Source organism: Bidens hawaiensis, unplaced genomic scaffold (genome assembly GCF_021521415.1).
Source record: "Bidens hawaiensis isolate Kalapana, Puna unplaced genomic scaffold, B.hawaiensis_p1.1 tig00023867_1, whole genome shotgun sequence".
Classification (NCBI taxonomy): domain Eukaryota; kingdom Viridiplantae; phylum Streptophyta; class Magnoliopsida; order Asterales; family Asteraceae; genus Bidens; species Bidens hawaiensis.
The window spans coordinates 313,355-334,990 of record NW_027493758.1 but is presented as its reverse complement, the minus strand read 5'-3'; the positions used below and the strand labels follow the sequence as shown (position 1 = coordinate 334,990).

At 35.6% G+C, this 21,636-nt stretch overlaps 4 protein-coding genes and 1 pseudogene across 5 annotated transcripts; 3 read left to right on the top strand and 2 right to left on the bottom strand.

Annotated features, from left to right (window-relative positions):
• Window positions 1-3,805: 3,805 nt before the first annotated feature.
• Window positions 3,806-6,755, top strand: LOC143568263 (uncharacterized). The gene is made up of 7 exons (XM_077054459.1): window positions 3,806-4,084; window positions 4,504-4,722; window positions 5,645-5,731; window positions 5,807-5,953; window positions 6,218-6,244; window positions 6,333-6,428; window positions 6,507-6,755. Exons 1-7 carry the CDS (start codon window positions 3,806-3,808, stop codon window positions 6,705-6,707), a joined length of 1,056 nt encoding a protein of 351 aa, XP_076910574.1. The 3' UTR covers window positions 6,708-6,755.
• Window positions 6,756-8,723: 1,968 nt separating this feature from the next.
• LOC143568250 (uncharacterized) lies at window positions 8,724-12,345 on the top strand. Its single transcript, XM_077054449.1, has 8 exons — window positions 8,724-8,896; window positions 8,986-9,207; window positions 9,297-9,420; window positions 9,506-9,586; window positions 9,684-9,782; window positions 11,338-11,493; window positions 11,579-11,820; window positions 12,085-12,345. The coding sequence occupies exons 1-7, from the start codon at window positions 8,766-8,768 to the stop codon at window positions 11,624-11,626; spliced, it is 861 nt and encodes a 286-aa protein (XP_076910564.1). The 5' UTR covers window positions 8,724-8,765; the 3' UTR covers window positions 11,627-11,820; window positions 12,085-12,345.
• A 377-nt stretch (window positions 12,346-12,722) lies between these two features.
• Window positions 12,723-14,476, bottom strand: LOC143568262 (WEB family protein At1g12150-like; annotated as a pseudogene). The gene is made up of 2 exons (XR_013141548.1): window positions 14,291-14,476; window positions 12,723-14,206 (listed from the first exon to the last, which is right to left on the bottom strand). The product of XR_013141548.1 is annotated as a WEB family protein At1g12150-like (transcript).
• Window positions 14,477-15,640: 1,164 nt separating this feature from the next.
• LOC143568249 (acetyl-CoA acetyltransferase 2-like) lies at window positions 15,641-18,054 on the bottom strand. Its single transcript, XM_077054448.1, has 12 exons — window positions 18,021-18,054; window positions 17,861-17,959; window positions 17,541-17,714; window positions 17,138-17,460; window positions 17,018-17,074; window positions 16,848-16,930; window positions 16,679-16,778; window positions 16,501-16,611; window positions 16,380-16,421; window positions 16,220-16,306; window positions 16,071-16,156; window positions 15,641-15,815 (listed from the first exon to the last, which is right to left on the bottom strand). The coding sequence occupies exons 1-12, from the start codon at window positions 18,052-18,054 to the stop codon at window positions 15,785-15,787; spliced, it is 1,227 nt and encodes a 408-aa protein (XP_076910563.1). The 3' UTR covers window positions 15,641-15,784.
• Window positions 18,055-19,113: 1,059 nt separating this feature from the next.
• Window positions 19,114-20,784, top strand: LOC143568246 (nudix hydrolase 2-like). The gene is made up of 9 exons (XM_077054444.1): window positions 19,114-19,405; window positions 19,480-19,545; window positions 19,615-19,752; window positions 19,824-19,895; window positions 19,964-20,014; window positions 20,114-20,148; window positions 20,228-20,336; window positions 20,452-20,696; window positions 20,734-20,784. The coding sequence occupies exons 1-8, from the start codon at window positions 19,121-19,123 to the stop codon at window positions 20,635-20,637; spliced, it is 942 nt and encodes a 313-aa protein (XP_076910559.1). The 5' UTR covers window positions 19,114-19,120; the 3' UTR covers window positions 20,638-20,696; window positions 20,734-20,784.
• Window positions 20,785-21,636: the final 852 nt, after the last annotated feature.

Sequence of the window (21,636 nt, the reverse complement as noted above, 5' to 3'; positions counted from 1 at the left end):
CAAACTTGGCTCGCTGGCTCAAACCAGGGCTGGCTTGGGGGGGGGGGGGTGCGAGTCAGACCGCCGGTCAGGGCACGCAATGTTGGGGGGGGGGGATTTATATATATATTTAAACATATAAAAGTTATAAAATATGATTGGATCTTTATCATCTTATATTTATTGGGCCCAAAACTTCTTTTTATCCACAATCCATCTAATCAAGTTAAAGTTATTGAGTTTAAACTAAAATTAAAAACTAAAATATAAATAAAAATCAAATACAAAATAAGAAAACAACAGCCGATTGAAATTCCACCTTGGATCCTTCCTTCTTTACGAATGCTGAACATAACTTGAACATCGACCAACCTAGCCGACCATCACTGGTGGTTCGTTGTTGACCACCAGGCCTATCACCATTGACCAAGTTAGCCACCATGGACTAAGGTATGTTTTTTTTTCTTTTTAATGCTTGGAGAGCTTCACGAATCATCGGTTAGTCGTTAGATATTATGGTATTTGGTTTTAATACTATATTTTTGCTATGTTTATTGTTATAACGTTAAACGCCGTTTAAAAAATTAGCTTACGTATTTCGTTACTATAGGCCCTTTTATTTTGGCTTGACCAATGTATTTAAATCCTCGTAAACGGCCCTGGCTCAAACTTAGGCTTGTTTAACTTCAAATCGAGCTCGAGCTTAGCTGAGCTGCCTCGTTTAATTTCGAGCTTGAGCTCAAACCACTTTGACTCCACTCGGGTTCGACTCGTGAACAATCCTACATATGGTTTCCTTTGCGAAATATTATAATTAATTTTACTTATACTTGTCTTGAAATTTAAAACAAAACTTAAATTTGTGACTTTAGCTCTTTTAGTGTTTGTCAGTTGCTAAAGTGAATGCTTGTACTTTACAATCGTAATGAACCGAACTGTTACCAACCGAAATCCCGTCGTGTTTCTACCGTATTGCGCTTGTTAAGCTCTATGATGAGATCTGTACCGTACTACTTACAAAAATTCGATACTTTGTGGTATCGGTACTGTGACACCCCACTAAAACGGTCATCTTCTGCACATATACTAAACCTAATTTCTTTACGTTAATTCCATTTCCGTATGATTAAATTTTGTTAATTTCAATATAAACGAGTCTCACATAAATCTACACATGCACAAATATATTACATTTTATTAAAATAAAATAAAATAAAATATATTATTTAAATTACTCGAACTTTCGGATTTATTCAAAGGATACGAACGTTGGTGAAGAACTTCTTAATCGTGTCAAATATATATAATCGAACCTAAAAGGTTGGAATCCTATGCTAGACGATTATATTTTATAACAGTTTTTATAAAATATCGACAACGAATACGAAATGACTACTGAGTGTTATTATCTATTTTAAATGGAATTCTATGCTAGACGATCATTACCAGCAGCATCTTCGGCATAGCCTTGTAATATAACTAAGGATTCGAATGTACTTTGCCTTCTTTGGGGCTTTCTATCAAGTGCCGTCAGTCTTAATACAACACTGTTGTTTCCCTCAGCCTACACATTACACCGAGTTAAAAAAAAACCTTCCTCGCACTACTGTTACGCGATGCTCCTTGTGTTTATCGTTATCACTCCAATGTTCTCTAATCATCGGATAAAAAGGTATTAGCCACCCTAACAACACTTGATCGCCAGTTGTTGATCAATTTCCACAATTATTGCAATGATGAGACCCTTCACCTTTCGTTGCAATGTTTGTTGGGTAGCTTTCCATTGGTTCAAATTGAAATTGATAAGATCCTTTAATGCTTATCAACCTACTATGCATAAGCTCGTCTATTGTGCTCTTGCAAATCTTTGGGTATGGTTGTTTTTTTTTTCTTCCAAAAATAGCCTTAAATATTCCTACGTTGATCTTTATGCAGTGATTAAATTTTGAACACTTTAACAAATTCTTAGTCTTATTTAAGAGTTCAAGATAGATCAATACAAAAAAATAAAAATAAAAATACTAAACGAAACTTCTTGATTAGACCATATGATTTTGCGTTCCTAGTCTCATGCATAAACACCCAAGTTTCGAAACTTTTCATAAAAACCACATACTACGCCATTTTAGTGTTGGAAATCCCAAACCTCTTTGAGCCACCATCTTTACATAGACACCACTTTTAAACATGAACTTTCAAAATGTAACGCCAGATTTACTAGAGTAGTTTTATAACATTTACTGGTTATACTAAAGTTTTGAAAAAAAATACGGGTTCTATAAAAACTATACTTATCGAAAACATTATTGACATATAAAGTTGGGTAGTACATACACAGAATTTTATAAAATCTTCCTAAATATAGATTATAAAAATTTTTATGAATATAGTTATGTAGTAATGGGGTGTCATAATAAATATACGATTTAAAAAAAAAAAATTCTACTGCCATTATGTTCTCGCACGAACCTATTTTTCTTTCTCCAAGCCTTAAGACTATTTAAGTCTTATCTCACTTCATGACTAGTTTGTTGTTTACATAAAGCTCCTTCACACGACTTTAGAGTACGACAAGCAATGGCATGAGCTCATTGTTCAATTTCATTTATAACATACCAAAAGGATGGGACATTCTTTCCTTAATCATTGATCCTCTAGCATCCACTAAGTAAATAATTAGTATTGGTACAAGAGTATCAAGTTCTCTATGCAATTCATGGGTTTGGCATGATTACTTTCCTATGATGTTCATGCAAAGCCTAATCAGTAAGAATATAGGATACTCTAAGCTAACACATGGCTATTCCAAATTATCACTGTCTTGGCTGCTAGAGCTCTTGACAAGATAGTTAACCAGACATGTTATTCTTGCTACTCAGATGCCTACGTTGATGTCTGTCGTGACATAAAAGGAGAATATAGACAACACTTAATACATTCGGTGAAACTTGATTCCCTAAATTCTAATCGCCTTCATAGACCGACAAATACATTCCCTAAGGGCGCATTCGTTTCACAGAATTCGTGGGAATTCAAAGAAATTGGATTTTAAATCCAATGACATGGCATGTTCGTTTCGTTGGAATTGGAATCTTAATTCCATTTTGGTGTGTTCGGTTGTCAAGGAATTGAAATTGGAATTCAATTCCTTCAAATTCCTTTAAATAAAATGATTCTAAATCCTTCCAAAATGTGGAGGATTTCAAGTGAATTCGTTGGAATCTTTTATCGAGTTTGTTTTTTCTAACGAGAACAATTAAAACATTTTATTTTTTTGTTTTTGATTTATATTTTGAGTTTTGAATTTTTTATTATTATTTCTGAATATTTTTTGAGGGTTTTTATCTTAATAGAAAACCCCTAAAAAATAAAAAAAAAATAATAAAAAAATCACAACGCAAAATATAAATAAAAAACAAAAAATCCAAAAAACTAAAATGTTTCCACAGTTATCCTCGTTAAAAAAAAAAAACGATTCCAATTCCTTTGTTAAACGAACACATCAAGAATGGAATTGGATTCCAATTCCTTCAGATTCCAATTCCTATTCGAATGCTCAGATTTCAAATTCTATATAAATTTTAATTCCATTCCATTATGTAAAACGAAAATCTAACTTAATTAGATTATTAAAACCCAATACCAGTCTTATCTTAGCTAGTGATGTTTAACCCTTATTTGACTATTGTCTATTTATTTACATTAGAAAACGTAAATACAAATAGATGAAACTTGAGTGAAGATGCAATTGAATCCACCGTCCAAAACATTTCTTTCAGGCCACATCCAACAAGGGAACGAGGTTAAGTTAAGGCTAGGGTTATGAATGGTGGTCTTGTGTTGTTATCTACATACAACAGCCCCCCCAAAATTCACTTTCAAATGGGATTATTCAACACCTTCAAATTCACGGTATAGTCTTATTGCAGCATCATCATCATCATCCTCATCAGAAGCTGGTGTAAGTGGTGAATTGAAAAGGGCGTCGTTATTGGAACAAGTGGATAAACAGCTGAGTAAAGGTGATGACAGAGCTGCCCTTGCTCTTGTCAAACATTTACACTCCCAACCAGCCGGTCTCCGAGCCTTCGGTGCTGCCCAGCAGGTACGTAAACCAGCCGAATTGATTTACATTTGATTTTGCTCATGATGATGATTATGAACTCAATGGGGAAACATACAAGCGAACATATTTGAGTGGAAATCAAATAAATAAGTTTATGAATATTATGATATTCGGATTGCCCGACTGCCCGCTACCAAGTTGTAGGTGTGAATTATTATTGGTAAGTAGGCCACAGTTTGGATTATTAAATAAAACTCGAAACGAGCCAAGGTTTAGCTCTTGTAAGTTAAACGAGCTGCATTTGAGCTCGAGCTTGGCTCGTTTACACCCCTAGTTTAGAGGGTGTGTGAGTTGGCAGTTGTAAAAAGCTAGACAGTGATTCATTCATTCGTTGTGCTTATTCTATATGTTGCAGATGTTTATAATACAAGTAGTAAATAAAATTTATTTGAATACAGGTACCCCAAAAGTTGTACAGCTTAAATGAACTAAAACTGAACGGCATAGAGACTGCATCTCTGCTAGCACCAAAGGATAACACCCTTGGGACCATAGAAAGAAACCTCCTCATTGCTGCTTTCTTAGGCTTTGTTTCTTCTTGGAACGCCTTTGATTTTGGCCCTGAAGAACTCTTATATATCTCGTTAGGGATCTTCTTCATATGGACATTGGACTCCGTATGTATCCTAAAACTTCTTTGTGTTGGAACATGTTTATGTATGTTTATTTAATAAACGAACGAACTTGAACGCTTGTCTCATTGGTTCATGATGTTCGTTCATATAAATTTGTTTATGTTCGTTCGTTAGTATATTATTTAAATTTTTTAGCCCCATTACAATCAAGTCTTGTTTTATTAACTTTTTAGGCCCAACATATTGTTGTTCATCCATGTTCAATTATGTTCGTTCGTTTACGCTCATTTTTTAACGAACACGAACGCTTAACTGTTCGTGTTCGATCGTTTTTGGCCGGTTAAAGTTAAACGAATGAACATGAACATGCTTAGTTTGTATTTGTTCGGTTTTGTTTACAGGCCTAGTGGCTGTTGGTTGATCTCTTCCATTTCTCGCTGACATCACATCTGCATGTTCTATTTTCTTAAAATCTTAGTTTTAAAAGGTGATGTGGCTATTGATGCGTTTTGATCCCACAAATCGATGTGGCGATCGATGCGAGACTTTCACTATTAAAAATAATACTAAAAACATTGTTTGTAGATAATGTTTGAACTTGCCGATTTTTAAAATCGATATTATTGTCATCTTTGGTCAAATCTGTTATATAAATGGTCTAAATTTGTTCAAATACTCAAAACCCTTTGCTCAGTCGATGGCCAAATTTGAAAAACTCAAAACTCATTGCAATTGATGATCCAATTTGTTCAAATACTGGTCAATTGCATAAGGCAGTGGTATGTGACATTTGTGCATTCATGATGCATGTTTCGCTTGTCTCTTTACTAATGTGAATGGCTTTTGGTCTTTGCGTTAATCGTTATGAAATTTTGTGTCATCCGATTAGCACTACTGCACTATTGATATCATATAAAAGTGATCGATGACAACAAAATTAATAATGGGAACTGATATGTTGTAGGTGGCTTTTGCTGGAGGATTTAGCAGCCTGGTACTTGATACAATCGGTCATAACATTAGTCAAAAGTATCATAACAGAGTTATTCAAGTAAGTTATCATCCATAAAAAAAATTTGTAGCTAACATTATGTGTGCTATAAGTTGTAAGGTTTATTTGTTGTAGCATGAAGCTGGACATTTTTTGATTGCATATTTGCTTGGAATACTTCCCAAAGGATATACTTTATCAAGTTTGGAAGCTTTTCAGAAGGAGGGATCACTTAATGTTCAAGCTGGCACTGTTTTTGTTGATTTTGAGTTTACTCAACAAGTAAGCATGCATTCTTCTTATTAAATTCAAATTTAGAAACTTATTTTGTCAATCACTTTCTATGCCTTCAAAAGTAATTTAACTAAAATCTCCCACTTTAACATAAATGCCCTTGTAAATGTGACATAGTTTTTGGGGCAGAGGCTTATGATTATATTATTGTGTGATTTAGAGCTTTATCCATAATCAGTACCTTAAGTTACTCCTCAAACATGTAAAATAAATAAAATAGTTGCTGAAAATTTTGAAACTTTGTATGTGCAGATAAGTGAAGGAAGAGTAACAGCAACGGTATTTCTCATTTTTAATCATTTAATTACATTGTTAGCACAAAGCAGAAAATTACCCATCTTATGGAAATGAAGAAATGCATTTTCAGATGTTGAACAAGTTTTCATGTATAGCATTAGCAGGAGTCGCAACCGAATATCTTCTTTATGGTTATGCTGAAGGAGGCCTTGCTGATGTCAACACAGTATGTTTGTTTATCATGGAATTTTAAAATTAAAAATTTTAAAACGAAACTTTTAGTAATTATTGTTATTTAATATAGCTTGATAGGCTACTGAGCAGCTTGGGGTTCACTCAGAAGAAAGCAGATTCTCAGGTGAGATGGGCTGTACTAAACACCATCCTTATCCTGCGCCGCCATGAACAAGTGCGTGCTCTTCTTGCCAAAGCTATGTCCGAGGGGAAATCCGTTGGGTCTTGCATTGAAGTTATTGAGAAAAACATTGATGAAAACAATATTTAACTTCTTCATGGAACAAAGCTACCGTTCAATGATGTATATTTGTAAAGTTATTTTGTAAAATAATACTTAGGATTACTTGAACATTAGCTTGTAAAAATCTACTGATTTGACAAGGGTGTTCACCGGCTCGATTTTTTGGTTATTCAGATCAAGTTATTCGAATTTGAAAATTTTAAAACTGAATTCGAATAAGATATTAAAACCGATTCTAATAAGCTTGATGGAATAATTTATTGGACTCAGTAGGGACCCAATTAGATTATTTGAATTTGTCATTTGAACTTGGTTCGGTTTAAATTTTGGGCTTGGGAGTCCGATTCGAATAATGGACACTCCTAGATCTTGCTCAAGCTTATTGACTCATGCAGATTGTGGAGCCTAGTTCAAGTTATTTGGCTGGACTGTTTCCTTGTGTGTCTGTAGTTGAGGTAATTTATTGTTTGAGATTGTTAACTTGTTATTTGAAACTTTCATGAGAAGAAAAGAAATATATAAAAAGTGATAAAAGTGAACAAATTTGTTGAGCAGCGAGCTGCCACAAGTAGGAGGCAAGACGGACACGAGGTCATATTTAGTCCAGTTGGAATAATTGTCTTGAGCTGACCGGCTCGTACTGTTACTGGCTTAAGCCTGAGTTGATGCTGGCTCTGTTTAAACTTGCTAGTTTGAACAACTCTACATAATACAGATGTTTATTGTTTGAGCAGCCTTCCATTATATGTTTATTATTGTCTTGGGTTAGTTCTCTTTAATCCTTGTTATTTTATTTGAACACAGTACCATGGAGCCATTTGGGACTTTAAAAGAGAAAATTGTACAAATGGTTCCTGTGATTTGACATGTGTCTTTCATGTGATGGTAATCGTGTCTTTTCAAATTTGAAATAGTTTATTATGATAAAAACACATTTAAAATATTTCATAGATTGCAATATCATTGAAAATTAGTTGGGATTAATGGTTTGTTTTTCTCTAGAAATATGGAGTATGGGGAATGAGATATAGAGATGTTTTCTATGTTTTTTTTATTCTCCCTCAAATTGACTTATATACTTGATAGACGTCTATGGTGTGAGTTATGTGAAGATAGATGAAGGAGGTACGAAGAAATTATAAAAACAGTTTGTAAAGAGATAAAACATATTCTTATACCCTTTGTAAACTCATTAGTTTAAGGAGACCCATCACAATTACAAAGATTAAGGGCCAATGGTCAATGCATACATAAATTTTCTTTTTTGAACAACTCCTAAGTCCTAATACATAAAATTATCAATTTTGGTTAAATAGTTTATTTTACTCTTTTATGTTATAATAATTTCAATGAACTATCAGGCTCAGTCAAACCCATTACCATCATCCACCAACCATTTATTAATACAAGTTTGAGTGCCTTTTTTTTTTTAAATATTTTATAGTCCTAATAGTAATACATAATTTTTCTTTTTAGCCGTTGCCACAAAAAAACAAAGTGGATATATAATTAATGGAGATTGATGTATGAGTGAGCTGGAGGAGAGTCACTCTTGCTGTACTGGACCATTTATTGATTCAGTTCTCTCAACCTCGCCGAGAAGAGAAGTCAAACTCATGAGTTCCGGTTAGGGTTCTTGTTCAATATGATTGAGCAGTTCATCAATTTTGTGATTCGACCACCCAGGTATGTCTGTATGCGTACTTCCTAAATTATCTCTCTTTTTTATAAATTATTATGTAGTTGGCATTGCAGATCTGTTCCTTTTATCATCTTCCCCATGCCCTAATTTTCAACCTACATTACATTTTGTTTATTTCACCATTAAATTGGCAGCCCTAGATTTAGTTGTCTGACTTACTACTTATATCCCTATCCAACCTCACTTTTCACTTACAAACCCTTAATTAAATTCCCATTAATGATTGATGATTGATTACACAGAGCCGACTATAACCCGGAGCAGTATTTATGGGAAAAAAACTTCACTCTTAGTGGAAGGACTTTCAGAAGACACGACCTCGAGGCAAGTATGGACGGACCGACCACTTGCCTATACCTGTTTTCAATTTTAAAGATTTCTCAATGACAATGCTTGTTTGTGGTTTGCAGCTAACAAATACCAGAGGCCATACTTTGAGGTGTAGCCATTATTTGCCTTCACCCTTCCCGGATGACACGTGTCTCCCTTGTGTCGTATACTGCCATGGTAACAGGTTAGCCTCTTTCTTTGATTGATCATCATATCAATGAATGAATGTATGAGAAACCTACTTATGTTATCTGTGTGTGTATATGTATATAGTGGATGTCGGGCAGATGCAAATGAGGCTGCTGTTATTCTTCTACCATCAAACATTACTGTCTTCACTCTTGATTTCTCGGGTTCAGGGTTATCTGATGGCAATTACGTCAGCCTCGGTTGGCATGAGAAAGACGACCTCAAGGTTGTTGTCTCGTATCTGAGAACAAATCAACAAATATCTTGTATTGGTCTGTGGGGGCGCTCTATGGGCGCAGTTTCCAGGTCGCTATTTTTATTTATTTCTTATTGTTTAGATCAAATTACAAAGATTGTCCTTTCTTGTTAATAATATTTTGATTCATGCATTGCAGCTTACTCTATGGTGCTGAAGACCCTTCTATAGCTGGAATGGTGTTAGATAGTGCTTTCTCTAACTTGTTTAATCTAATGATGGAACTGGTTGATGTGTATAAAATACGTCTCCCCAAGTTTACGGTTATTAAAAGACTGTTGATTGTTTTTTACCTTTTACGTACACCAGACCAAGCTAAAAATACTGATATTCTTTCTATTCAATCAGGTGAAGGTAGCTCTGCAGTACATGCGTCGAGTGATTCAAAAGAAGGCAAAATTTGATATAATGGATATTAATGCATTGAAGGTTTGTCTGTTTGTATCTAATAGGATATAATGCATTAGCAATCAAGTTATATCCATGACATACACACATAAGTTAGCATTATAATTTGCTGCTGCAGGTTGCACCGAAAACATTTATTCCTGCTTTATTTGGACATGCCAAGGGTGACAAGTTTATACAACCCCACCACTCAGACCTTATCTCTCTTTCCTACGCGGTATAAAACCTCATACTTTGTTTCAGATATCATTATTATTATTATGGGGAAGGTTCATGTGCATTTTAATCTTAACATGAGAACGTAGGAAATAATACCAATTTATAAAAAATTGAGAACGTAAGAGGCAATATCAACTTCAATACCAATCTACATAAACAATGATTAGAAAAAAACCTAAAAATTACAACAAAAGAATCAAAATCAAGAACAAAATAATAACAACAAATACCAACAAATACTTATAACAACAAAAGAAAAAATATAATAATAACAACAAAATATAAATAAGCAAATACTTATAACGTCTCAGATAGAACCCCTAAACTTAAACAAGAAAATAAAGGATAGTTGGCCCGATTCGAGATGGGCTATTCTCCGATTAATCCAATTCGAGAAGGATTAGATCTCCATTACAAGGATTTTAACCAAGTAAATTCATAAGCATAAACATTCATACCCTAGAAACTATAACAAGAACCTATAAATAGACATCATTTTATTAATAATTGCTGTAGTTACTTAAACCCTTCAACATCCTCAACCATTTATTTTCCTTAACAAGAACCTATAAATAGACATCATTTTATTAATAATTGCTGTAGTTACTTAAACCCTTCAACATCCTCAACCATTTATTTTCCTTGACCCTTCAGCTTAAGACAGTAGAAGTTGGAATTTGGAATCCGGAATAGTCATTTGTTAATTTTTTCTGCAAATTGGTACACATCAACTTCAACATCTTGTCACGGGTCATTAGTGGGGTTTCCCTTGATCGGTTAAGTTGATCCAAATCTCCCATCTTCAATTGAACATCATCTCCAATCTTCTGTTGAGCCCCATCTCTAATCTCTACTTCAACACCCAAAGCATGCTTTAACTTATTTTCATCATCGCTAGGGCTATCTTCTGGAGCATCCTCTTTATCTAGATTTGGTAGCGGTTCATGAGATTCCTTAACATTCCACAAAGCCTTGATCTCTGCGATGTCCTCCTTTATGGCCATTAGCGAGTCTAATCGGGCTGCAATCACTACCAACTGATCTGCTAGATTCCGGGGTGTGGTCGTCATGCGATTTCCCGGCAATGGAACCAAATGATAGAACCCCTAAACTTAAACAAGAAAATAAAGGATAGTCGGCCCGATTCGAGATGGGCTATTCTCCGATTAATCCAATTCGAGAAGGATTAGATCTCCATTACAAGGATTTTAACCAAGTAAATTCATAAGCATAAACATTCATACCCTAGAAACTATAACAAGAACCTATAAATAGACATCATTTTATTAATAATTGCTGCAGGTACTTAAACCCTTCAACATCCTCAACCATTTATTTTCCTTGACCCTTCAGCTTAAGACAGGCTCGTATCAGTCTCATAATCAAAAATTAGCAAATACGAACAAAAAATAAACATAATAATAACAGCAAATTGGTTCTCACCGTTTTCATGTTAAGAATAAAATGTATTTGATCCTGTTTCTTATTATGGGTATTATTATTATTATTGTTATTGTTATTATTAAGTTTACAAATAACAATTTACGCTACAGGGAGATAAAAACACAATAAAGTTCGATGGCGATCACAACTCAACTCGGCCTCAGTTTTTCTATGACTCGGTATCCATTTTCTTTCACAATGTTCTTCACCCTCCTCAAGTATCACCAAGCAGATATTTTGACCTGGGAGATCTTCAGGTTGAAGAGGTAATTTCTGTTTTACCCTAATGTTTTTTCTTTCAACAATTCTTTTTTGAAGGTTGTTTTCAATATTCTGTTTTGATTGGTGCAGCTGACTGCTGCTGCACGCATGGGTAAGCCATCACAATTCCAGGTATAGATATTTTTGTTCATCTTCAAACCATGCATTTTCTGTTTGGAAGTTGACTTTTCTTTACCAATGTTTGCAAGCCCCCAATTGAGGAGTGTTGTTCTTACACGAGCTCAAATAGAGAGAGTTGGGGAAGATGCTCATCCTTGGGCAGTGTTGGTGAACCTTTTCCAGACTACAGCACGTCTAATGACAATGACACGGTCTCTCTCTCTCTCTATATATATGTGTGTGTGTGTGTGTGTGTGTCTGTGTGACTGTGTGTACATAATTTTTGGAGATCAGTATTGTTGTTCAAGATAGGTTGTTAACTCCCAAACTCCTCATTAATCACTTTTGAAAGTAAAATCATGTAGTAAGTTTGCCAGACGCCACTTTTGACTTTCGTAGTAATAAAGTTTGCCAGTTTATGTTGTCAAACGAATCTTCATGGTACAACTAACTGATTGTGGTATGTTGACTTTTAGGTGACATTGAAGGTGCTTGCAACACCTCTTCGAAGCGGACAAGCAGAAGCAGTAGCAGCAGCAAATGCAGTAAAGGATAAAAAGAAACTCCCAAAACTAGAGGCCCTTAGTCAGCGCCTGCGCCTCTGCATTCTGAAACGTGTCAGGCATAGGAGAAATCATTCATCCTGAATAGCTGTAAAATACTTAGCTTCTAGGATTTTAGATTCTGTAACATCTGGTAACAACTAACATGCCATTTTTTATGTACTGACTAGAAGTGAAAAATGAATTTGGTTCATTTGTCTTTTAACTTCAATATTTCAATTCATTCATAGATATTCAAATCAGTTCCACTTGCACTGCAGGCCTTATTGCCTTATAGACATACTAAGACTCTAAGAGACCTGCTTTTAATATTCAAATCAGTTCCAAACATAACATTATAAATGCTTAAAAGAGAGAAACAATTCAAGATTTGAAGGTATAGCTAAGGCTGTTCGATCGTGCATCATTTTACATGGGATGAAAACTATACTAAAAATTCCAACCACCTATACATGTTTAAAAATTTTCTTCAACTAGTAAGATGAAAAAAGGGAGTTAGATTAATAAAAATTTTGATCAACAAAATATATGTATACATTTAAAGGTGGGCATTATGGTTTGGCTTCTTGTCTCCATTTGTTGAGTTCTTTTCTACAGTCTGCCTTGCTGCATCAGCCGTGCTTTGAGCGTTGTCGATCTCTTCTTGTATTTCCTTGTTTTCTTGCAGGCCTTTCTCCAGCTTCTCAAGGACCCCTTTCTCCTTTTCTTTTATTGTTTCGAGTTGAGCCTTAATGGTTGCCACTTTTGTATCAGCTGCAGTTGTTGCTTCTTTGGCTTTTCTACTCAAAGCTTCAAAATCCTGTGTCGTCAACGTGATGGTATTTGAATCTTCTGCCATCCCCGAATCAGTTTCTTCCTTTTTCGAGGAGGACTGTTTACGGATCTGATCATCTGCAAGCTCCTTTGCTGCTTTTGCTTCTTCAACCTGTCTTCGTGCAGTCTCCAACTTGGCCTCTGTATCTTGGATCGCCAGCTCTGACCGCTGAGCTTCCCTCCAAAATATTTCTACCTGTTTCTTCATTTCCTGTTCTTGCTGTGTGGCCTTTTCAGCCTCGGACCACAGCTCGTGTAACTTGGATTCTAATTCGTTTACATGAGTTGCCGCTATTGTTTCCTTTGTTATGGCCTCTTGAACTTGCAGCTTGATTTGGTCTAATTCCACTCGCAACTCTTGGCTTTTTAACTCATCTTCCTTGCACACGGCAATATCCCGCCTTACATCCTCCAGTTCCTGCTTCAAGGACTCCACCATCTCTCTAATAGATTTCTCTTCCTCCTTCACTTGTTCAAGTCTCCTTTTAGCCTCATCCACCTCTGCGTTTGCAGTCCTTAACAGCTCCATATCTGCAGCACGCACCTCTTCCAATTGGTCCCGCAGCACGTTAACCGCTTCACTTGTTTCTTCCAGCCGTTTTTCAAGATTTCCAGCTGAAGGGTCGACTTTCTTGTTTAGACACTCGGTTCTTTTTGAGTCAAGATCTTCCTTCTTGGACTCTATGAGGTCTTCCTTTTCTTCCATAAGCCTGTCGTGATCTTCCTCGGCCTTTGCAGACGCAATCTTGACACGCTCAAGGGTTTGACTCATGGCTTCGACGTCCTTGGAGAGCTGACTTATTTTCTTGCGATTGACTTTGGCAGCATGTTGGGCTTCTGCAGCCCGCTGAAAAGAAGTCTGCTTTGCAACCAAGGCCATCTCGAAATCGTGTTTGAGTTTATTAAGTTGTTTCTTGGCTGCAATAAGTTCCTTGGCAGCTTCTTTGTACTGGTCTCTTTCACTGTCAACGGCTTCTTGCCAAGCTGGTTGGTTTTCCAGTTCTTCAAGTCGAGCCTTAGAAGCCTCCGTTGCCTCTATTGATAAATGTTTAGATTTGCTTACGTCCTGTAGCCTGTTGGTTAGCTCATGCAATGTTTTATTGGCCTTTTCCAGTTCTCCAAGTGCTTGGGCTTTCGTAGATTCTGCGGTTTTGATATGTTCTTTGAACTTATCAATCTCCTTGAGGATCCAATGCAGTTGTGTTTCCCTCCCCAACACGCTCTTTGAAAAGATAATTTTAGAATTTAGTTATAAGATAAACATGCATGAATGCATGCCACATTAAGATTTAAAATATGTGCGTACCTCCTCGATAGTTCTGGTTTTCTTGAGGACAGGTTTGTCGGCTTTGGGTGATGCTTCAACAAACATATTAACAGCAGCCTTAACCGATTCAAAAGGTGGTTTGGTATCAATTTCCCCCACGGCTTGCTCATTCCCTCGAGGAGAAGCAGCCGCATTTTGGCGGTTTTTTGCTTGAAAAGGAAACATTATTCTGCTTTCATTCTTGTACCAGAAAAACAAAACAGAATATCACATTTAGCCAAACTATGCGTATGTATCTTTCGACACAAACAGAAAAAAGTTGAAATTGATACGAATATAAGACGTACAGAGAAGAGAAAAGAAAGAAGATCCTCTCTTACGATTCTCGTCTATGTATTTGCCGAATGATGGAAAATTGGAACCAAAAACATAAGGATGGTCAGCCTCATTTTGTGGGACATCCTAGAGATGAATATTGGAAAGCATACTACTATGTATAGAAATTTTTTCTTATTTTCTGTTTTATAAAATCTAGGCATGGATGCTGAAGATAAGTGTCATGCGAAATTGTAAACATTCATTTTTTTCAGAAATTACACACTTTTCACTTAACACTAACACTTTACTGGTAGAAGTTTGATTTTGATGTTACATGATTCGAGAGCAATTACAAAGGTAATAGAAAAAACTCAAGACAGACAAAGAAAAAGACAGCCATAGGTCTATTTAATCAAAATAAGTGCTGAAAATTCCCCATTTTAGCCCTTGACTTTGATTCACTTTGACTCTCCACTAATTAACCCCTTTGACTGGTTATATTATGGGTTGACCCGACCCGCTGGATACTTATCACAAAACCTCAAATCTTCCATCTGCGCATGCACATTGAAATGAAACCCGTCTCATAGGCAAAACTTGTTACTATCATGCTAACTTTAGTTTTTTTGATCTTTGTCTACTTTTGGGGCAAGGATAGGTTTCAAAATAGGGGATGTGGTTGTGGTTAGCCGGCACAAACAACTTTTAAAAACATGTGAGCAAAACCTAGTATAGCTTTATCACGGATGTTATTACCGCCGAGTGAACAAGGAGACAGATTTTAAAAACATGTGAGATTGTGAGCGAAGCCTGCTATAGCTTTATCACGGAGAACATCCGTCCAATTAGCTCTAATCACTAGGATTTATAGTGTGGGCTAGTTTGAACAAACTTGACCATCAGGCGTGAGCAGAGACCTCGAAGCAGCAGCCAACAAGTTTTGAAAGAAGAATGTATCGATATGAGACGAGAGTAGTATATGAATACAATCTTGAGGACTTAGAAGAAACCAAGTTGCAAAGTTGTTTTTTATTTTTACTGCGAGTACACAAGATTCAGTTGTTCATTTTATTCTTCTATTTCTTCCACAATCAGCAAGCAGGTCACAATAAATAACCAGTTCAAGTAAACGAAAAGCATGACATGTAAAGGTAGCGGTTTATTACAAGGTTTTCCAACTTGTAACTAACTAGCAGCTATGCTACACAATCACAATCACAACTTGGATAGGGTCCCTGCAGTTGGCCTGCAATAAGCCAAATTCTCAATAAAAATGAGATGATGATATACATATTACATAATACTCACTTTTTTACACCTTGACATTACATTTTATATCTTACGCCAACACATTTAAGCAATAACTTTTACTTTTCAGAATATATCAATTTTGTACAGACTGTTGTCGTAGCCCTTATCTCTGTCATGGTTTCTCCGTAATGCTTATTTATCATTATTTCCATTTGTTTTTAGTTATTACTTGAATGAATAGTAAACTTACATGAGCTCCAAAACCAATGCAGATGCTCCTCCACCTCCATTGCAAATCCCAGCAACTCCCACCCTTCCATTATTATGCCTCAATACCTACAAACAGATATATTTGTAAGAAAAACTCAATGAATGTTGGATAATATTACACAAACATACCCCTAGCAAGGTCACCAAAATCCGCGCTCCACTACAACCTAGCGGGTGTCCCAAAGATACAGCTCCACCATGAGCATTAAGTCGTTTCTGTAAGAAATTTATAACTTCATGAGGATGACAACTTCATCATTCAAAAGAAAGAAGGTTGAAGAATACTAACATCATCAATTCCTAGCAGTTTCTTGTTGGCTAAGGCCACAACCTGCAACGCTAGTTCATCAACACTGCATCCATACCAAACACACCGAATAAACGAAAAGAATGGATTCATCAATACTTACTGAAAATGCTTCGTTTATTTCATAATAATCAACTTGAGAAGCCGTCAAGCCAGCATTTGAAATAGCTTTCGGTATTGCATGGGATGGGGCCGTGGTGAATAATTCAGGGGCCTATTATTCACCCAATCGTCAGTCAGTGCGTATGCATATCACAAAATAATAATAAGATGCAACTTACCTGTGCAGCATCAGCAAAACCTCTTATTTTAGCAATCACTTTTAATCCAAGTTTTAACGCCTTTTCTCCACTCACTAGCACTAGTGCAGCCGCCCCATCACTGTCCATCAGTTAAGTTAGTTAAGTTCTCACAATATATATCTTTAACTAAGATACCATAACTAGATACCTTATACTTGAAGCATTGCCCGCAGTCACTGAGCCACCGACCTTGAAACTAGGTCTTAGATTCCTCAATTTTGTAGCATCAAACTATAAATACATACAAATGTAATTAATTTCTCTAACAATCATATGGTCATAACCTTTTTTTTATTAAAATTTACAATTGATAGATACCTTTGTCAATCCTTCATCTCTATCAACAACTTTAGGGGCCTTCCCAGTTACTTCCACCTAACACCATCCATGATTAGCAATACATTTTGTTGAGAGCATATTTGAATATTAGAATCTCACCGGAACTATTTCCCATTTGAAGGCACCATTCTTTTGCGCGGCAATTCCACGCTTGAAACTCCTAACAGCATAATCATCCTGATCTTGTCTTGTTAAGTTGTGGGTGTTAGCGCATAACTCACCACACATTCCCATTCCAAAGTCATTGTAAACATCCCACAGCCCATCTTTCACCATGCCATCTATGATGGTCTCATGTCCTAGACGAAACCCCTGTCTTGACCCTGTTATGTATTTAGGTGCATTAGACATGCTTTCCATTCCACCAGCCACTACAATATCATTCGCGCCAGTTTGAATGCTCTGCGCTGCAATCATCGTCGCTGAAACAAAAGAAAACAATATGAATATTCGGGATATTATATGATATGATTAGCAATTGATAAATGAAGATGGAAACAACCTTTCATCCCGGACGAACATACTTTATTAATAGTTGTGCAGATGACAGAATTGGGGATGCCGGCACCTAACGCAGCCTGTCTTGCAGGAGCTTGGCCTAAATTAGCGCTGAGGACGTTTCCGAAGAAAACTTCTTGCACGAGTTTGGGATCAATATTAGCTCTTTGCAGAGCAGCTAAAATTAAGAAACACAAGAGTTCAAATCATAAGCAACTAACCCACCCATACTTATTTATTATTTATTTATTTGCTTTCAATTAATAAAAAGAGTGGATGGGTTGCAATCAGTTACGGGTTCTTTAAGGTAGGTAAGTAAGTAACCCTGAATAGCAATGGATCCGAGGTGGGTTGCTGAGAAAGATGAAAGAGAACCGAGGAAGTCACCCATGGGCGTACGCGCAACACCCACGATACAAACATCTGCACACGAATTAAAATGTATAAGTGAAATTGAACAAGGGGCAAGCATAACTGACGTTACCTCGAGGGTTTATTTGATCGGAATGAGGAGCCATGATCGGGTAAACACAGATAGATGATATGATAACTGAGTTCCAGTCAAAAACTCAATATTATTTCTCTTTCTCATTCTTTTTCTTTATCTTCTTCAAAATTGACTATTTTTTATTACCAAAACACAAGTTAAATTTTACTAATAATCTAAATTGTTAACGCACACCCATAATAATTCATTCTTGTATTTTGACCAATAATAATTCTAAATTATTACCAACTCTCATAAAGTTTAGAAATTGAAAAACCAAAGATATTTACAAACTTAAAATATTAACACTAATTATCAATATAACTCATATAATTATCAAAATGCAAATGTTAAAGCTATTGTGAATTAGACCCAAATTTTATTAAATCTTACTAGCCCAATAACCAAAAGCTTAAGCCCTTTAGATCTCGGCCGTAGCCTATTATTTTAAAGGTTTAAACCTTATTAAAAAAAATTCACCAATTATACTAATTATGAACCTTAGAATTTAAACATTGTTTGTATGAGTAAACGAGTTTAAATATATTGCATTTTAAACTTTTGTTATACATTTGTAGTGACGTTTGACATACTTTTGTTGATTATATAAAAGTTACTTATAATATGACCTAATCTACTCTGACCCAAACGGGATCGAAAAAAATTTATCATATGACGACTTTCAAATGATCCTTATAAATTTCCGCACAACAAAAAGTATTCTAGGTCCACAACTAATTGTGACACGGTTTGTGTGTATATCTCAAATAGCTTTTATATATTTTGCTATTTATTAAAAAGAAAAACATGTTAAACTCAAGAACTCCATATTTCAAAAAAATATACTAATAATAAATTTAGTATTATTTTCATCCGGAAATAACTTTTTAATCAATTAAGTTTTGATTGCAAATTACGTCCAAAATTGTTGCAATAGTGAGTAAAGTAATACTAAAAATATGTGTACTTTTGATGGTTGTAGATATTTGTTAGGATGATGCCCCTTGTGGTAATTTAATAAATGGTCCAAAAAGTTAAAGAACGTAACACAAAAACCTGTCTTGTGTGGGACTTGGATAACCAAAAACAAAAGAAAAATGATACTTAGATGTCTCCCCGTTGTATCCTTCATCACCACAAACACAAAGCCATCCTTCCACCCAAAATTACTCACTGCCGGACCTCCATTTGCAGGAACATTCAGAAACAAAGTTGGAATCCATTTGAACGTACGTTGTTCCTCATCGGTCGATAATTACGTGTTACCTGCTAAAGAGGATACTCATGGAGGTGTTACTGTGGAATTAATGTCTACTAATCCCATCGACCTGGTTGTCTTTACCTCTATACTCAAGGCTTCAATCCTGCATTGGAAACAACAGGTCGTATTTAGTTTCGAGACATGTAACAATTCTAGTATAGATATGTGATGCAATGAAGCTCAACTTTTGTGTAGGGAAAGAAAGGTGTCTGGATCAAGCTACCAATCGAGCTTGTGAATCTTATTGAACCTGCCGTTAAAGTAAGTTTGATATCTTCTCTTTGTAATAAGTCCAAAGATATAAAAAGTTAAAATCATTCGGCTTTGTAGGAAGGCTTCTACTATCATCATGCAGAGCCTAAATACTTGATGCTTGTGCATTGGATTCCTGAAACCACTAACACTTTGCCACCGAATGCAAGTCATCGAGTGGGCATTGGTGCCTTTGTGATGAACGAAAAGGGAGAGGTACTTTTGTTGTAGCTAGCTAGTCAGTGTCTTGGTTGTGCTTTGAATTATAGTTTCAACTGGTACTATAGGTTCTCGTGGTTCAAGAAAAAAGTGCAAAAATGCGAGGAATATGGAAATTTCCGACCGGAGTTGTTGAAGAGGTACATATGTAGATTTGGTCACCAACCTCACACAGCCTCGAATGTTCCATAACTGACGTTTTCTACAGGGAGAAGATATCTGTGATGCAGCTGTTAGGGAAGTAAAAGAAGAGACCGGAGTAAGTTGCGTAGTAATTAATGCCCTTTTATGTGTTTGTAAACACATCAAGATATTTGAGGCATTTTGGTGAACTAACTCGATGTTTCTGATGTTATAGATTGATGCCAAATTTGTGGAAATATTAGCATTCAGGTGAGAAGTTAATTGTTGCTTAAGTTTGAAAGACATTAATTTCGTTGAACTTGAAGTGTCGCAATCCTCTTTATTGCAGGCAAAGCCATAAGAAGTTCTTTGATAAGTCAGATTTGTTTTTCATGTGCATGTTGCAACCTGTGTCTTTTGACATCCAAAAGCAGGACAGAGAGATAGCGGCAGCACAGGTTGGTTTCGTAAATAAATCAAATCACCATTTCAGAAAGACAAGTCTGATTGCTGACTTGCTGTAGTGTGAAGTCTTAATTAACTGTCTTAAAGTGTTTGTTTATGTGTATGTAGTGGATGGCGTTTGAGGAATATGCGGCTCAACCTTTCATCCAAAAGCATGATCTTCCCAAGTATATAGCTGAGATATGCTTGGCAAAGAGGGACAGACATTATACGGGTTTTGCACCTGTGTCTACGCTAACAAGTTTTTCAAAAAGCCCAAGCAATTTGTACTTGAACACCACCTATCTCAGCTAGACATTTTTCTTGTGTTCAACTCAAGCTACAAACATGGGATTTCAGCTTTACACATGCAAGTTTGGGTTTATGATTTAAGTAATGGAACTACGGAAGCCTAATGAGAGTTTTGTCATTTGTTTCTTAGTAAATAGAGGTGTTTAGTATTGGCTCATAAACAATATTGCACAGGTATTAAATTGAATGGATCTTTATTTTCAAGAACAATAACGTACACAATTTTGGTATGAATTCATTGAATTGATTTTACACACACACATATATAAGATTGAAACGTTTCCTTCCTTTGTGAATCATTGCATCGCTTGGCCGATAACTACCTTCATGCATACGTCTTTTTGCCTTGTTCTAGGCAACTCATGACCCAACTAAACGACTCAAAGATTGAACTCAGTATCGTTTACTCTTAAAAGGTCTCTGATTAGCTTCATTCTAAGTAAATAACGACCATACATAATAAACATATCATCATTAACAAGACGTATTATTAGCAGGATATGAAGAGGGTGGTATGAATTCATTGAATTGATTTTTGCACACACGTAATAATCTTACTAATATATTAAAACAAGATGATTCTCTCCACATGTCCTTATTCTAGCCTATCCACATAGGATTCCATGTAATCACATTTCCATATCAATAATTTCCACATATTCATAATTATTTTTAATCCACTTAAAATCAACATTCCAATTTAATTCAATTAATTCTACAATTAAATCTATTTATTCAAATTAATGCAATTAACTCTATAATTAAGTCTGTTTATTCCAATTAATAACCACCTTGTCAAACGTATGTCTTTCTTTTTAAGTTTCTGTTTCATTTAAATCTATTTATTTAAATTAATGCAATTAACTCTATGATTAAGTATATTTATTCTAATTGATAACCACCTTGTCAATGATTTAATTTACTCTTGAGGAAAGAAGAAGAGCCGGTGAATGGTGAGCAAACCGAATGTTCTTTAAGTTTTATTTATTTATTTATTAAGAA

Bases quoted from the DNA above. Each gene is read 5' to 3' on its own strand.
- LOC143568263 (XM_077054459.1), top strand. From the start codon at position 3,806: ATGGTGGTCTTGTGTTGTTATCTACATACAACAGCCCCCCCAAAATTC. The intron at 4,085-4,503 runs GTACGTAAACCA...ATTTGAATACAG, and splicing joins CCTTCGGTGCTGCCCAGCAG to GTACCCCAAAAGTTGTACAG. The intron at 5,954-6,217 runs GTAAGCATGCAT...TTGTATGTGCAG, and splicing joins ATTTTGAGTTTACTCAACAA to ATAAGTGAAGGAAGAGTAAC.
- LOC143568250 (XM_077054449.1), top strand. From the start codon at position 8,766: ATGACAATGCTTGTTTGTGGTTTGCAGCTAACAAATACCAGAGGCCAT. The intron at 8,897-8,985 runs GTTAGCCTCTTT...ATATGTATATAG, and splicing joins GTATACTGCCATGGTAACAG to TGGATGTCGGGCAGATGCAA. The intron at 9,421-9,505 runs GTTATTAAAAGA...CTATTCAATCAG, and splicing joins TACGTCTCCCCAAGTTTACG to GTGAAGGTAGCTCTGCAGTA.
- LOC143568249 (XM_077054448.1), bottom strand. From the start codon at position 18,054: ATGGCTCCTCATTCCGATCAAATAAACCCTCGAG. The intron at 17,715-17,860 runs GTTACTTACTTA...TCTTAATTTTAG, and splicing joins CGGATCCATTGCTATTCAGG to CTGCTCTGCAAAGAGCTAAT. The intron at 16,307-16,379 runs GTTAGTATTCTT...AATTTCTTACAG, and splicing joins AACTGCTAGGAATTGATGAT to AAACGACTTAATGCTCATGG.
- LOC143568246 (XM_077054444.1), top strand. From the start codon at position 19,121: ATGATACTTAGATGTCTCCCCGTTGTATCCTTCATCACCACAAACACA. The intron at 20,015-20,113 runs GTAAGTTGCGTA...CTGATGTTATAG, and splicing joins AAGTAAAAGAAGAGACCGGA to ATTGATGCCAAATTTGTGGA. The intron at 20,337-20,451 runs GTTGGTTTCGTA...ATGTGTATGTAG, and splicing joins GAGAGATAGCGGCAGCACAG to TGGATGGCGTTTGAGGAATA.